Raw genomic sequence first — 16,232 nt, 5'->3', positions numbered from 1 at the left:
GAATAATTGTTTGGCTCTCGCTCAACACCCAATGAAATACCCTAGGCTAGCTTCTTGTTAAATTGAATCAAACTCTAGTTTACTTGTTTTCCGCGTCACCAATTGAATAGAAAACCATTTTCTTCTTAGCTTGACATTAAACTTATAAGAGTAAAGTGTAGACTGGTCAACTGGTCCTTTGTATTGAATGTAAAGTACTATAATCACAACTGTTAAGCAAAGATTCATATTTAGTGTATAAGTTTTTTCTTTCGCCTTCAGAATTCGATCCTGGAACCTCTCTCAAAGATCCAGCTCCTCATCTATTATACGACTAAGATCTTCTCGATTCCAGATTCTTCTTCTTCGGTCCAACTTAGGTTTCTAAAATTCCGAGAGGAGACGATATCTAGGGTTTCGGGGGGTGGGGTGTTTACTCTGGCGTGTTTGTAGGTGAAAGTAAATGGTGGATCACCTTACCCTCCCCTCTATTTCATCTCCCTTTCCACGAAACCATATCAATAATCAAACTATTCTCTGCTTCTATAGTGTTAGAGTTCTACCCCAATCTCCAGGTGCGACGCAAAAGCGATGCTGAGCGTGATCCGAGTGCATCTCCCTTCCGAGATTCCTATCGTGGGCTGTGAATTAACTCCTTACGTCCTTGTTCGCCGCCCCGATAAGTCCGCAGCCACTGACGATGTCCCTGAATCAGCTCCCCTCGATGGCTACTTCTTGAGATACAGATGGTATCGAGTACAGAGTGATAAGAAAGTAACGATTTGTAGTGTGCATCCAACGCAGCAAGCCACCTTGCAATGCGTATTCTGCTCAAAGCGTAGAAGCCTCGTTTCCAAAAGCTACCACTGTTCTCCCAAATGCTTTGTAGACGCGTGGCAGCACCACAAGACTTTACACGAGGCAGAGAACGGAAACGAGGAAGATGAGTTAGTCCGGTTTAACAGCACCGGCTCTGGTGTTCTCTCCGGTACCTTGTCAGGTTCCATGTCTAATCTAAGCCTCGCCAGTAACGGCCCAACGCCGGTTTATCCTTCTAGTATCTCGCAGAAGAGTGGAGGAGAGACGCTGGTCGAGGTGGGGAGCTGCAAAACGTACACGCCAACGGCTGATGATATTGGCTATGTTTTGAAGTTCGAGTGTGCTGTGGCGAATGCTGAGAGTAAACAGGTTGTGGGACATCCTAGTACGATTTTGACTTCAAGAGTTCCTACTCCTCCTCCACTTCCGCCGTCTAGATCTACTGCTTCTGCCTCTCAGTCATCAACAACTGATACTACAATTGGGGCCTCTTCTGCTGCTGCTCTCACTACTTCTGCAGCTCTCAGCATGTCTACACTAACTGTCATTCCTCCAGTTCAACCAGAAAGCACTGCTCCTCTGCCTCCTCAGTTTCCATCTCCACCTCCAGGGTTTGTGATGCCAACAAGCCTTATGAGCTTAACCACAAGCTCTACTGCTAAAACCCAGTCTTCTTCTGGCCAAGTCTCAGGCTTTGCTGGTGCCTCTGCAAGCAACTCCGACCAGCAGCAATTCTACACTGGCCCTAGGTTTAACCCTCTTTTTGGTCAGTCTTCTGTTTCTTCAGGTTCAAGTCCTGCTTTTGACCTCACTCGGAGCCTAGGTCAGATGCGACTCTCATCTACTCCTGCACCTGCTGTACTATCTGATGACAGATTGAGTGAGCTGTGGGACGAGATTGACAACTATGATCTCTCTGGCATAGATGCTGATGCTTTCAAAATCTTTGAGTACCAAGGATTCAATCCATCTATGGTGCTCAACTCAATAAAGGTTGCAGCTGATGAGAGGAACATTGACAAAGACACAATGATGATGGATATCATCTATATGTGTGCTGTAGCTGCAATAAAAGGGTCTGTTAATGACCATAACATTTCAAGAATGGGTCAAGCTGCAGTAGCCAGAATCCAGATGTTGGAGGAGAGGTACAATGTGAAGAGAGGTGGTGGAAGAGGTGAGCCTCCTCATGTAGTCACATTTTCTAGAGTTGCAGCATCTTTTCCTGGTAAGATCATGCAGCTTCTTGAGCAGAAGAAGATTCCAGCCAGAGATTTCATTGGACCAATGAAATCAAATACTCTTCCTGCTGTCATGAGGCATCAGGCATTTGCTGCTGTAATCCCTAGCTCACTAAAGGAAAGAGTTAGAGAGTTTCTGCTAACTCTGGCTACTGCCTTTTCTGTTGATCAGTCTTACTGTATAAGGGCTGACAAGAAGGTGAAATTTGTGATTGAAGAAGTCTTCAAACGACAGAGAAACTTCATTCAAATCACAGCAAATGCTAAATATCCCAAAGAACAAGTGAGAATTGGGATGTTTAAGCAACTTCAGTTGGAGCATGACAGCTTGACCGACTGTGCTAGAGCAGTTCAGTCCAAGTTTCCTGATTTTAGAATTCTCTCGAGAGAGGAATTCGTTCAGGCCATGACTGATCTGCATTAGTCTGAAGGACGACGTGAGAACGGTAAAGGATAGCTTCTCTTCAAGCACCCTCTTTTCATTCTTCTACCAACTCCAGACCTGAAAAAGATCAAAAAGGACTAAACTGACACGGATTAAGGACTCGAATCAATACGAAAACACCTATACAATGATGTGAAAAACACCATATATCAGTGATTGAAAGTCTAGTAAAGTGTATGATCCAAACGTGTTAAATCTCATGTTTTAACAATTTCTTAGTTACGCTTCCATGTTACATCTACCGCAAAAGCAGCTTGTTGGTCTGATAGCAAACTTGAAGCAGAGTCGCTAAGAAACTGTAATCTGATGCCTGAAGAGTAATCTAACTCGTCATTCTCAACTTACATTTGTGGACAATGTGAAGTAGTACTTTATAAATACTTCAGCCTTGTAGGACATGCTTTCATTTTTAGTCTCGGTACAAAATTCTAAGAAACTTGTTGAAATGAATCTATACCAACATTGTCTCACTTTTACAAGTTCTTAAAGTTTGCTTGTATATATATAATTTAATCTAAGTAATTCTAACAAATAATCCTTGAGATGGGTTTGATGGTCTTGGTGTTTTGGCGCTATTCTTCCTTGTGGTGGGTTCCGGATCTTGTCTTGCGTATGTCCTTGGTTCTATCCTGTCGATTACATGGTCGCCTTCACCTCTGCCACTGATCTGTTTGTAAGCGATTTTGACCATGGAACGTTACAATCGAGAGGGACAAAAAAAAAAAAGAAAGGTTCCACCGAGAATTGAACTCGGGTTACTAGATTCAGAGTCTAATGTCCTAACCGCTAGACCATGGAACCATTTGTTAAACAGCTGATCAGCATAAAAGTCATTCCTACCTTTGGTAGCTTTATCTCTCTCCCATTTCTTCTCCATTTACACTAATCTTTTTTCAATTCAATCCTCCGAGAGCTGCTCTATCTCTCTCTCTCTCCTCCATGCTTCTCCACTGCAACGCAAGCTGCTGCACCTCAACCTTCTCCCTCGTCTCCTCCTCTCTCCGCCGTCACGACCATCCCGAAGACTCGCAGGACACAGTTATCCGTCGCCGTCACAATGCTAGATCCCTTTCTCTCTTCACCCGCCACAACCAAAACCTGAAGCAGAACAAAAACCTTAACGAATCCCAAGAAACCTTCGTCCCACCGCGGCATGACGATGACGACAGATCGAAGCTGCTCGAGCTCTCTCTCGTGACCAGAAGAACTCCGCAGTTCCCTGGCTCAATCTACGCCCAATCAGCTTCCGATCCCGACATCGCCTCCTCTCTTCCTTCGCTCCGTAAATTCCTCGGCTCAGATGGCGAGGGAGAGAGCGAGAGGGAGATGATAGCCAAGGCGCTGGAGATAAGGAGGAAAGTGACGAAGGAGATTATCAAAGAGTCTTTGGTGAGGAAAGGGAGGTTCGGGATCACGTACGCTACTAATGTGACTGATCGTTTGGGTGAGTTCGTTGATCATGTGATGATCGAAGCTGCGGCTTTGAAGCGTATGCCGGAGTTTTCGGAGACGAGGTTCAACATTCGCGCCAGGACGGTGATAGAGGACTCCAACTTCGTGCCTCTTGTAAGGTCAAGCTCCTTCTTCCATAGCTCCTTTTTATTAGTGCACATTAAGCGTTCGACGTTTGGTCTCAAAGAAAAAAGAGTTTGATTTTCTCAGTGATTAGGGTTCGGTTAATTTGCGTAGGTAGTTCGGTTTTCGGAAACTGAAAATGCTACTGAATTGAACCGGTGGGTTAGTTCGGTTTATGAATTTTGCTACCGAATTGAATTTTAAATTTTTTGGTTAAATTCAGTTATATTCGGGTAATTTCGGTAAATTTTGGTTAATCCGGTTCAAAATGTTGGTGTGAATTGGTTTAGAGTGAAACTAAAATTTTGAAAAAACAATTGACCAACTGCCGAACCGAACATTAATTTGGAAATGAGCCGACCGGTTCAGAACCGAACATGAACTAAAACGAAAATCTCTGTTCGGTGAGGTTAGGCATGTTTGGTTTGTCCGAAACCGCATGCCTAATTGCTTATGAAAATTAAACTTCAGAGTAAACTAGGAAACTGAAACTGTATGAACTGTGCAGTTTGGTTAGGCATGTTTGTGAAAGTAGTAGTTTTTCATTATGAACTGTGCAGGTGGTTGAAGTACCATGAGTTTTCATACAATAGAATTGGGAAGATCATATGCATGTCCAAAGGAAACCTTGACTCCATAAGAATCATGATCGAGTGGCTCAAAACCATTCATGTGAAAGGCGAATTCATAGGAGTTGCCTTCTTGAGATCTGGGGACAACATCTTGCAACGTAGCCGCGAAGAGCTAGACGAGATTGTTGAGTATCTAGAGAGCAATGGTGTGAGGAGGGATTGGATGGGATACGTGGTTGGCCGGTGTCCGGAGTTGCTTTCTTTCAGCATGGAAGAAGTCAAAACCCGTGTTGATTTCTTCATGAAAATGGGTATGAATCAGAATGACTTTGGCACTATGGTGTTTGATTATCCAAAGATACTTGGGTTCTTTTCCTTCGAGGAGATGGAGAAAAAGGTATTGAAAGCTATATGTATTTTTGTTGATCCACCATTTTTAGGAGTTTCCTTTTGAGTTCATGAACGTGTTGCTTGCCTTACTAACCAGATAAGTTACCTGAAAGAGTTTGGGCTTAGCACAGAAGATGTTGGGAGACTGTTAGCCTTCAAGCCACACCTCATGGGGTGCAGTATCGAAGAAAGATGGAAGCCTCTAGTCAAATATTTCTACTACCTCGGAATCTCCAAACAAGGGATGAAAAGAATCCTTGTTGTGAAACCAATTCTTTACTGCATTGATTTGGAGAAGACAATTGCACCAAAGGTATTTGAAGCTTTGTTAGATACTATGAACTACATGCACCAGATTAACTCAGATTCTCTTGTGCTTTTTAAAAGGTTAGATTTTTCCAGGACATGGGTATTCCGAATGAGGCAATTGGAAACATGTTAGTAAAGTTTCCTTCTTTACTAACCAATAGCCTCTACAAGAAAATCCGACCAGTGGTTAGTATCATAACATTCTTTTATAAGAACCAAAGATGGTCTATAGAATGTGATTCTGATATCTTTTAAGTTGGTCGTGCAGGTTATTTTTCTGTTGACCAGAGCAGGAGTGAGCCAGAAGGATATTGGTAAAGTTATAGCAATGGATCCAGCTCTTCTTGGATGTAGCATAGGGACGAAGCTAGAACCGAACATGAGATACTATGTATCGTTAGGGATCAGAATCCATCAACTAGGTGAAATGATTGCTGACTTCCCTATGCTGCTCAGATATAACGTTGATATACTGCGTCCTAAATACAGCTACTTGCGAAGAACAATGATCCGTCCGCTTCAAGATCTCATTGAGTTTCCCAGGTAATAAACTTTACAGTGAAATAATATAATACAGCTTTGAAGTAATGATATGAAGTTCTGTAATATTTGAACAGATTCTTTAGCTACTCACTGGAGCGTCGGATAATCCCAAGGCACACCACTATGGTTGAGAACAGAGTTAATTTCAAACTCAGGTACATGTTGGCTTGTACTGATGGAGAATTTGAGAGGAGAGTGAGAGACAAAGTGGAGAGAAGAGAGAGATTCGAAGCTGGTCTTGACTCTGAGGACTCTCAGCTGCTGGATGATACTATCTCCGATGAGGAGGTAGCCTCCTCAGACTCTCCGGAGGTAGAGGAAGATTGAGCATAACTAGAACATGAGAGCTGTACATAGATGCTCATTTTACACATCTATATTATAAAAACAGAACGATTGTCTGTATTAGTCTTTGATTAACTGTATTAAAACGAAAATATCTTTCATTCTTTAATGTCTTAAAAAAACAAGTTGATATGTAATCTTTAAACTGTGATGATAAACGAGTCTAAAAGTAAAATTGGCAGGATCAAAGATTGTGCATAGCACTTAGCATAACTGGATCAAAGAAAATGTAGCAACTGCGTCACTCGATTCCAACGCGACAGATGGGATTCCGTTTGATGAGATCAAGATCCACCTGTAGTAAACCAATAACAATAAATAAACCCAATGAGAACTACTATGACTTCTTCGGTATGTTGTAGTATCAACACAGAGTAAGAACTTGTACCTTGTGTCCAAACAGATCACGGATGTTGTCAATGCCGTACAAGATCATTGTTGGCCTGTTTATGAAGCAAAATAACAAAGAGTCAGAGCAATGTATCTGTGATGAAAAAAGATTGACACTGAACTCTATTATTCACTACCTTTCAAGAGAAAGACCCCACGCAATGACTCGAACATCCTCTGGAAGACCCATTGGCTGTAGCATTTCGGGTCTGAACATGCCAGAGTTTCCAATCTCTACCCATTTCTCTAGTCCTTCATGGTAGCTGATAAAAAGCAACAGATACAGTATCTTTAGTGTCTGTTCTTCTGTTTGCATATTTAGAGATGATGATTTGTTCGAATTTTACCTGAAAATCTCCATGCTTGGTTCAGTGTATGGGTTGTATGCCGGCTTGAAACGCAGCTTGGGCATCCCTGTAAAAAAACATAATCGTATCGTAAGTAAACCCTGAAGTATCAACGGGAAAAGTTATAAGAGTATTCACCTAATCGAGAGAAGAAAGCTTGTAATACACCAATGAGATCACCCAATGTCAGACCACGGTCACAGATCAAACCTGAGGAAAAGAGACGCAACCTTTTTTAGGAAATTTCGGTGCAATTTTCATGATTCTGAAATTCTCCAAATGTTACAAATCATTAGTTACCTTCAATCTGATGGAACTCTGCCAGATGGGTTCGGTCAACAGCCTCGTTTCTGAAGACACGGTCTATTGAAAAGTACTTCTTGGGAGTGAAAGGTCCCTACAAAAAGCGATCAAATGAGTATAGTGCACAGAAACAATATTTCACAGTTTGTAAACGCCTAGCCAAGTGTTATACAAAAAAAACACGAAATTTCAAAACGTTTATATGCTTTCATGATTCTTTGAAATATATGCATATCGAGGATACACACAGCTATAGACATGAAAATGCATTGGTCGGGAAATAAACAAAGCCTTGATTCCCATAATCAACTTTCTAACCCTTAGGTATTCGCCAGTCAAAATAAACCTAGAATGGATTGAGAATTGGCAGGGAAAAGTGAAATTTAGCCAGACCTTTGCGAGTGCATAAAGCATCCTAGACGAGACTGCAGTTGTGTGTGTACGGAGAAGATTCTTGTTTGCTTCCTCTCTCTTCCAATCATAGTTATACCTTTACAATGGAAAAGTCCATGATGAGAAATTGAAAATTAGTTGAGTACTATCAGAGGTAGTAAGCATCAAAACAAGTTGTTACCCTCGTGATCCATATCCACCAGACTCGTGAACTTGCTTCACCCTTTCCACATAGTCTTCTGGTAATTCCCTTGTCGTCGAAGGAGCTACAATCAAATAATTCACATAATATAACCAAAAGTTAGAATGCCGTTCAGATGTCATAAACTCAGCTGAGAGAGAATTTTCCACGAGACAAACTCAGTGGCTGAGGATTCAGGCATTGAACCTTTCAGAAAGAAGGTGTCATGAGAGTCACGAGCAGGGTGCTGCTGAGGCTGGAACAGTGCATCGAAATTCCAGAAGCTACATGGCAGAGGAAGAAGTTTGTGATTAACCAATGAACATAAAAGATATCCAAACATCGTTTCTGAATAACTAGATCGATCGTGAAAAAGGTTGATAGGTTTGCATTAGGTGCTTTGATAGATAGAGTTATGATTATACCTGCTCTCCACAAAGTTGTTTGTTGGCATCTCTTCAAATCTGTGACCACAATGTTGAAAATCACTATTCCACGGTGGTAGAGAAAAAATCAAGAAATAGTAGTAAAATGGTAAAAGACGGACTCACCCCATCTGACAAAATATGTCTTTGAACTGCTTCCGCACCTGAAACGCACAAGAATAAGAAAATAAATAAATAGGCTACGAAAAGCAATTGTTTTTCCATATTTTTGCAACAGAAAAGTTAACGATCAAATAAACTACATTTCAGTATGAAACAACACTGCGCTTGAAGTAAACGATTTCAACAACTCGTGTTACGTTTGAGTACCTTAAGAAGGGGATGGAGATGCCCTGCATCAAGAGGTTGTCCCTTAGCGTTGAAGTTATACTCCTTGAATTCCAACTCTTTCCAGCTGCATGTGAGGATAATTGGGTCAACAATATAAACTAATAGGTCGAAAAACAAACATTAGGATTAGTACTCACTTCTGCAGATTTTCACGAGTCAAGTCGGTAGCGAAGATCTTCCTTTTGGGAGCATAACAGGGACCTTTCTTTACATCAGAATATCCCGTCCATCCCCTAAGCAGAAAGGCGTTAAAAATAATGTCTCCCAAAAGAAAACAAATTTACAAAAGAAAAGCGCAGGTAAGTTACTGTGTTACTATGAGTTTCCTGGCTTTGAGAGAGTTGAGACTTTCTTGGTCAAGCTCCTGAAAGCGAGAAAGGCCAACTTAGTCTCATAAAAGCTTAGCTTAGAATTCCACATAATAGTTCTGAAATAAGATGATGAACAAACCAGTCCTTGTTGTATTTGCAAAAGAGACTCCTTTACTTTATCTTCAACATGTTGAACCTACAACAAAAGAGTACAATCTCAACTCATTGGATGAATCAACAGAAACCAAGCCAATTCACAATTCACTACCTTCCTAGAGACTTGCTTTCCCATTGCCACCCACTTCTTTTTAGCAGCTTGAGTGCTTCCAATTTTGAATACAGAAGCCTCCAGCTTTTTCTGAAACAAAACGAGAAAATCTTAGAGACACCAGATAAAATAATATTGGAAAGAATCATACAGGCATTAGTAATCAATCACCTCTAGATCATCCTTGGATATGCTACCTTCCTCAGGAACAGTCGAGAAAAAGTGAAACTCCGGCGAACCTTCCGCCGCGTACTTCTTCCCTTCATCAGTCAAAACCAACGTTTCCCGTTTCAGCTCCTGCGCATCAGTACATTGCAGCAACGCTTATACATTAATCAGCAAACCCCCACAACGCATAGATCGGTGATTTTATCAAGTGGTGGTGGTACCTTAGCTTCGATGTAGCGAAAACCTTGTAAGCTCTTGATGACGTTTTTGATTTCTTCGTGGTCGAGGTTGAGCTCCGCGGCGAATTTACCGGAATCTGGGATTGATTCGTTGTTCTGCAGGAACCCTAGAATCGCCGCCTCCGCCATCTTAGCCGTATTGTTTGTTACACAGAGCTCTGAGTGAGTTTCAGACTTTTCCTTGGAAGAAACGATTTTCATCCGCTACTCGTTTAAATGGGCGTTTATATGGGCCGATATAGAAGGCCCATCTACGAAATATGAAATCAATTTTTCTGCACTTTCACTCGAAACGACAGCGTTTGTGTACGGTTCTCGGTCTACGCCTATTTGCATGGGTAATGCCACATGGCACATGCAGAAGTTGCCAGTGAACGAGTTTTTTTTTCCTTTACATCGGTGTTCAATCCGGATATCGGTTCGGTTTTTTCGGTTTTCGGTATTTCGGTTAGTAAAATATAACTACCATTCTAAATCCATATTTACTTCGGTTCGATTCTGTTTATATACCGTCGATTTTCGGTTTTTCGGTTTTATACCAAAAAACATAATTATTTAGTTTGAGATCATATTATATGAATTTTAGAATCATATTGTCAACACAATCATTTATTAAAAATATATTACATGTTCAAATAAATGAACAAAAAAGTAAAAATGCTTCTACTATCAAATAAAATAATCAAATCTATAACTAAAATCAAAGCTTGAAATTTTGAAAATAAAAATATGAAACAAAACAGAAACATGAAAGAAAAGTTTTTCCACTCTTCCATATTTAGTGTTCATTAAAGTCATGTTTTTTCAATTGAACACGAAACTTTATTTGTTTACAGATAAAAAAAAAGTTGTGAAAAATTTTCATTAATTATTGTCCATCAAATTTATAATCTTCATATTAATTTAGTGAAGACTAAAATAAAGCAAAAAGATCAAAAGAAAACTTAGAAAATAAGATGTCTGAATTGCGATGTATTGTTATTTAATTATAGTTCAAGTGTTTATTTAACTTATGTAATAAATAGATTTTCATGTATTGTTATAAAATAGATACATATTTACATGTTTCTACTTTTAATCGGTTTTATTCGGTTTATTCGGTTTAATCGGTTATATACTTTTCATATCCAAATCCTACGGTTTTTATAAAATTATATCCATTCGGTTTATATGGTATATACCAAAACCAAACCATATTGTCTATTTCGGTTCGGTACGGTTCGGTTCGGTTCGGTTTTACCAAATTGAACCGCCCGGCAAAACAGAATACGAAAAGAAGAAAAAAAACAGCAAACAAAGAAACAGAGAAAGAAAACAGATCAGTAGAGGAAGAAGATGAAGCACTTGTCCTCCATTGCCAACGAAGTCGTTCTTAGATGTTCACAGTATATTTTTCTTTTCCTCTGTCTATTTATATTGATATTTGCAGATCTGTGTTTTGATTAATAGAAGGTTAAGGATTGTTGACGCTGAAATTAACGCTGAAATTAAAGTATAGAACGCAAAATAGTTGTAATTTTCGTTTCCTTGGTGGTTACGGCAAAATAATTACAAACTTAGCTTAAACTGATGATTGCTAACCGGTTTATTTCGGAATGGTGATTGCGGTTTGTGATTGGTGCTGTAGGGAACTAGGGTCAACCATAGATGAAATTGTGGAAGAGTTTGAATGTCAATGGAAGCCTGCCGAAGCTACTTACTCGAAGAAGTTTGTGGAGTTCTTCGACTCAAAGGCGATGAGTAGGGTTTGTCAAAACATACCTGAGAGGATCAAAGATGGTTCTTTTACCCGTCTCACGTTCGATATGATGCTTGCGTGGCAACAACCTGATGTTAATGACAATGAGTCTCACTTGGTACATAGGTCTTCAAACATTGAGACTTGATGATCACTTAGTTTCTTAGATTTTGGAGTTTTGCTAATGTAATGTTGACTTTATTACTTGTGTTACAACTTACAAGGAAGCAGTAGGTAAGGAGAGTGAAGATAACAGGATTCAAGCTACCTTGTCCCCAGAGCAAGATGACATCTCTCTGTTTTATTCATATATCATGCCGCTTTAGTAAGCAACTTCTTTGTTTGGTTATAAAGCTGTGAAACAATTCAAATTCTATGTAATAGTAATATTTCATCTGAATTAATTAGGCTGATCATGAACCAAGTGTGGGTGAAGATGCATTTGACTATTTGGCCTCACTCATTCCTCTCCCAGCTGATATCATCAACGGAAGATACACGTTTGAGACTCTAACCGCTCCTACCGGCCACCAACTTCATTTCCCAGCTTATGACATGTTTGTCAAAGATATTCACAAGTAACTATTCTTAATTATATGTATTTTAGTTGGTTTTTAGGCTCAATATAAATCATGTATTATTTTCTTTATTGTATCAACTCTATTTATGTATATCTTCAAGGTGTATGAAGTATTTGCAAAAACAAACGAAAACTAAAGGGGTCGATTTAGCGGATGATGAAATTATATTGTACGTAGAAGGAACAATGGCTTCACAGAGAGTGGTTCGCCACATTAAAGAAACAAGCTGGCCAGGTTTGGTTTTCCTGCGCTATTTACTTATGTTACGTCGCATAAACTTTAATTCAGAGCCATGGTTGCTAATTTCTTAACAAAATGTCTTCACTTTTGTAGGTAGACTTACTTTGACAAACTATGGGTTATACTTCGAAGCTGCAGGAATTATAAACTATGAAGATGCTCTTAAGATAGATCTTACCAAAGACGGTGCCAGTTATGTGAAGCCTAATTCCACTGGTCCATGGGGTGCCCCTCTTTTTGACAAGGCCATTGTATATTAGTCTCCCGATTTGTAATGTATTCCTGCATAAGGATTATATTCCTTTCTTAACATTGCTAAACAAACTAGTTATATTGATTCATTCTGAATATTTCCTTCTGATTTACTTTAGAACTCTCAACGCGAACCATTACAAGATTATGATAGTTAATATTTTTACTACATCACGTCAGGGGATACTTATTCTTAACTCTTTTCCTTTGGTTTCAGAAAATATTTTTTGTGGGAATTAGTAGGCTTATAAATTTTTGCCTCATTTGTGTAATGTGTATATGGCTTGTAACATGTTTACCTTTGTGATGCATGTTAGTGAGGAAGGAATTGTCTTAGAGTTTCCGGAGATGACAAGCTCAACGAGAAGGGATCATTCATTGGCTTATGCTTGTAAAGGAGATAACATTAATGCACCAGTTTTTATAGAAATACAATGTTGAATCTCCCTTACAAGCATGGGAAGTCCATTCGAGAACAATATTGGGGATAATACGGTTGCATGCAGCCCGTGAAATGTTGAGGATTTCTCCACCGGATCCAAAAAGGTTTTTAATATTCAGTTTATTTGAGGAAGTTCCTAAGGGAGACTCTGTACTAGAAGAGCTCGCAGAGATTAGTCAAAAGGTGGGTACTACCAAAAACCCGTGTAGTGCTGGCTCCATATTGAGGAATATGAACATGGAACAGCTTGGTAGCATATTAAAAGAAGAGGAAGAAGATAAGTACAAGGAGAAGAGTAAAGTGATTGATAAAGAAGAAATGCTTGCATCGCTTGAAAGTGCAGTGAATCAAACTCGAGAAGAGGGAAGGGAGATTGAAAAGGCTAAAGCTACTACAAGGGAGCTCGAAGAGGAAGGGATTACTGAAAGTGTAGCAGTTCTTATGGTGAGAATATTCTTGTGATGGGTTTAAAAATCAATAGTCTCGAGTGCAATATTATGCATGGACTTTTTTCAAAAAAAAATAATAATAATATTATGCATGGATGAAAAAGATAATCTAGACAATATTAACGAGATATCTTGCAGGAGCTGATGAGGCCAATGCAAGACGCATTGCCATGGTTCCAAGAAGTGCTTAATTGGGAAAGGCCTTCTCGTACGCTTTTTGTTCTAGCCATTGCCATTTTAACCGTCTACAAGTGAGTTTAAAGTAGCATATGATCAAGAAATTAAATAATGTTACAGGGAGTGGGTCGGCAAGGCTATAGCTGCTTGCTTAGTATGGATGGTGGTTAGAATGGCTCAGGCTAGACAAAAGAAGGTACACACAAAAAGTGAGGATGCGGTAAAAGTTAGCACCGAATCCGACTAAACAATGACTGAAAGCATTGTGTCGGCTCAATATGGCTTAATAAGACTTCGCCAGTTAATACAGCATGTCAACATCACCATCATGAAGTTGCGATCCATATATACCTCTAGCAAGGTAACTACTAAATATGTAAATTTTATATATTTTGTTGTTGTTTCGAAAATGTGTTCTTACACTCATATCATAGCATGCAAGCATGGTGACGGCGTCGATTTTAGCCTTGGCAATATTTTTTGCGGTGGTGCCGTTCAAGTTGGTCATCATGTTTGGTACAATATATTGCTTTGTAATGACATCGAGTGTCGGGAGATACATGAGCAACGATCAGAGTAACCGGAGAATGAAAGAGTGGTGGGATTCCATACCCATTGTTCCCGTTCGTGTCCTTAACTCTGCTTCCAAGTAGTTCACTATTAATGTGTTATTAACTTATTAGTTATTACTAAGGCGACTGTTATTTTTATAATAAGCTAAATAGAGGAAGAATGTTTAGAACAAATTTTTTTTTGTGTGCAAAGAAAAGTTTTTATTTTGTAAAAGTTATACAGATATATGTAACTACAAGTTTTTTTTTTTTGATCAAACCAACATTGCATTACTTAAAAGAAAAGGTTTACACTCCAGAGTTGGAGCTTGTTATAGACATAGCAAAGGCTAATTTTGCTACAGAATCAGCCTCAGCATTGAAGTTCCTAGAGATGAAATGAAAGGAGATAACATCAAAGTAGTTATAGATATCAAACATGATTGGAACTTTTTTTCTCGGGTGCAAATCATGAAAACTAATATAGTAAATTATAAATTAGCTCACTGAATAATTCATAGTTTTTATTCGTCATGTTTTTTTTTCTTTTTCTTTACGTCTTAACTTAACCCCTCATGCCTCCTCGCCAAAATATTGAAAGGGAAATACTACCCTGACAGCGATTTTTTTATGGCGGGAACATCATCCTCTATCTCCCACGGCTGGAGGAGCATTCTTGCTGGACGGGAGCTTCTTATGAAAAACTTGGGCTGGATTGTGGGGGACGGCCAATGTATCAACGTCTGGGATGACCCATGGCTGAGTCTCAGCAAACAAGAGAGACCAATGGGACCACCAACGGAAGCCAGCGCCACACTTTCAGTCTCAGACTTGTTACTACCAGGGACGAGTGAGTGGGATGTTGAAAGCATTCGCCTCGTTCTACCTGAGTATGAAACTAAGATTCGCAGCATCACTCTCAGCATAACGAGGACTCCCGACAAACTCGTCTGGCTAGGGACTAAAGATGGAATTTACACTGCAAAGTCAGAATATTATGCAGTGTCCGTTGAACTGGAAAATGGAAACCCGCAGGATGCAGACTTCGATTGGAAGAAGAACGTTTGGAACCTTGACTGCGCCCCAAAAGTTAAACATTTTGCATGGAAGCTTCTAAAGAGAGCAATACCTGTGGGAGAGCGCCTGCAAGAGAGACACCTAGACGTTGATCCAAAGTGTAAGAGGTGCGAGCACAATGAATCTATTCTTCATCTTCTCTTCCACTGTCAGTACGCACAGGAGGTGTGGCAGCTAGCACCCTTCACTACTGAAATGGAATACAGAGGAATAATAGATTTAATGTCAAGTTGGCCTTCAATCTGTGCACAAAAATGCTTACCTCCTTCTGGTGTTACTTCTGGAGCGTTATTTCCTTGGATCCTGTGGTCAATTTGGAAATCTAGAAACCGGTTTGTGTTTGAAGGAGTCTTCATCTCCCCTAAGGAAACTCTCTCCACCGCTATTAAGCTCGCCCGCGAATGGTGCTCGGACAGTAAGGCTGATCCAACTCGCCCAAGCGCTCGGATCAACAAACAGATGGCGCAAGGAGAAACCAGCGTAACGGCGGTGCGCTCAGATGCTGCGTGGATGGCCTCTTCAAACTTAGCAGGGTTAGGCTGGACGATACTGTCTGAGAGTGGTCATGAGTACAAGAAGCGTGCAGAGTACAAGAAGCGTGCAGAGTTCATACCTTCTCCGCTGGTAGCGGAAGGACTTGCGATGAGAGAAGCCATACAATCATACCGCCGGAGTGATCTACAAGACATCAGACTGGAGTCGGATTCGGCGCAGCTTATCCAGTGTGTTAACTCGAGGACGGTGGTTACAGAGTTTCATAACATTGTGTCGGATATTTTAGCTTTTGCATCTGATTTCCGTTCAGTCTCATTTCTTTGGATTCCCCGAGAAAAAAACATGGCTGCTGATAGCTTAGCCAAGATGGCCTTAAATGCGTTAGACAATGTTTTGGTTGTGGATGCTATTAATGTTCCCAACTAACTTTTTTCTATCAATTTAAATGTGTTTCAAAAAAAAAAAAAATAGCGATGTACATGGGTTTTAGTGTAATTTGCAAGGGAAAAAAATTACATGCATATAAAAGAAAAAATAGTTGTAAACACGTACCCTAAGTTTCATATGAAATCAAATGATTCTGGTTGTGTATTACTGGTTCGGTCGGTCTGATACAAGATTATTTCCTGAATTTGA

At 39.9% G+C, this 16,232-nt stretch overlaps 4 protein-coding genes and 1 non-coding gene across 6 annotated transcripts; 3 read left to right on the top strand and 2 right to left on the bottom strand.

Moving 5' to 3' along the window:
• Window positions 1-3,213: 3,213 nt before the first annotated feature.
• TRNAQ-CUG lies at window positions 3,214-3,285 on the bottom strand. The gene has a single exon. It is a non-coding gene; the product is annotated as a tRNA-Gln (tRNA).
• Window positions 3,286-3,347: 62 nt separating this feature from the next.
• Window positions 3,348-6,355, top strand: LOC106311973. Of its 2 annotated transcripts, none has more exons than XM_013749334.1 (6): window positions 3,348-4,055; window positions 4,620-5,028; window positions 5,119-5,334; window positions 5,424-5,516; window positions 5,599-5,873; window positions 5,948-6,355. In XM_013749334.1, the coding sequence occupies exons 1-6, from the start codon at window positions 3,424-3,426 to the stop codon at window positions 6,198-6,200; spliced, it is 1,878 nt and encodes a 625-aa protein (XP_013604788.1). In that variant the 5' UTR covers window positions 3,348-3,423; the 3' UTR covers window positions 6,201-6,355. The 2 variants fall into 2 exon arrangements, with proteins under 2 accessions (XP_013604788.1, XP_013604786.1); XM_013749332.1 differs by having other exon boundaries at window positions 3,349-4,055; window positions 5,409-5,516.
• Window positions 6,297-9,797, bottom strand: LOC106311974 (phenylalanine--tRNA ligase alpha subunit, cytoplasmic). Its single transcript, XM_013749335.1, has 18 exons — window positions 9,577-9,797; window positions 9,359-9,484; window positions 9,188-9,277; window positions 9,059-9,115; window positions 8,917-8,972; window positions 8,746-8,841; window positions 8,588-8,672; window positions 8,384-8,421; window positions 8,258-8,296; window positions 8,040-8,116; window positions 7,833-7,917; window positions 7,652-7,748; window positions 7,256-7,352; window positions 7,094-7,165; window positions 6,956-7,022; window positions 6,746-6,871; window positions 6,607-6,661; window positions 6,297-6,513 (listed from the first exon to the last, which is right to left on the bottom strand). Exons 1-18 carry the CDS (start codon window positions 9,793-9,795, stop codon window positions 6,460-6,462), a joined length of 1,536 nt encoding a protein of 511 aa, XP_013604789.1. The 5' UTR covers window positions 9,796-9,797; the 3' UTR covers window positions 6,297-6,459.
• A 145-nt stretch (window positions 9,798-9,942) lies between these two features.
• LOC106309284 lies at window positions 9,943-14,126 on the top strand. The gene is given in 12 exon segments (XM_013746329.1): window positions 9,943-9,972; window positions 10,921-10,979; window positions 11,222-11,450; window positions 11,557-11,661; window positions 11,741-11,910; window positions 12,014-12,147; window positions 12,247-12,424; window positions 12,723-12,780; window positions 12,782-13,291; window positions 13,435-13,547; window positions 13,594-13,834; window positions 13,908-14,126. Coding segments are annotated over 12 exon segments (2,046 nt in total).
• A 528-nt stretch (window positions 14,127-14,654) lies between these two features.
• LOC106309283 lies at window positions 14,655-16,022 on the top strand. Its single transcript, XM_013746328.1, has one exon. The coding sequence runs from the start codon at window positions 14,655-14,657 to the stop codon at window positions 16,020-16,022; it is 1,368 nt and encodes a 455-aa protein (XP_013601782.1).
• Window positions 16,023-16,232: the final 210 nt, after the last annotated feature.

The sequence above is a fragment of the Brassica oleracea genome, chromosome C8 (genome assembly GCF_000695525.1).
Source record: "Brassica oleracea var. oleracea cultivar TO1000 chromosome C8, BOL, whole genome shotgun sequence".
Classification (NCBI taxonomy): domain Eukaryota; kingdom Viridiplantae; phylum Streptophyta; class Magnoliopsida; order Brassicales; family Brassicaceae; genus Brassica; species Brassica oleracea.
This window is presented reverse-complemented; position numbering and strand designations above follow the sequence as displayed.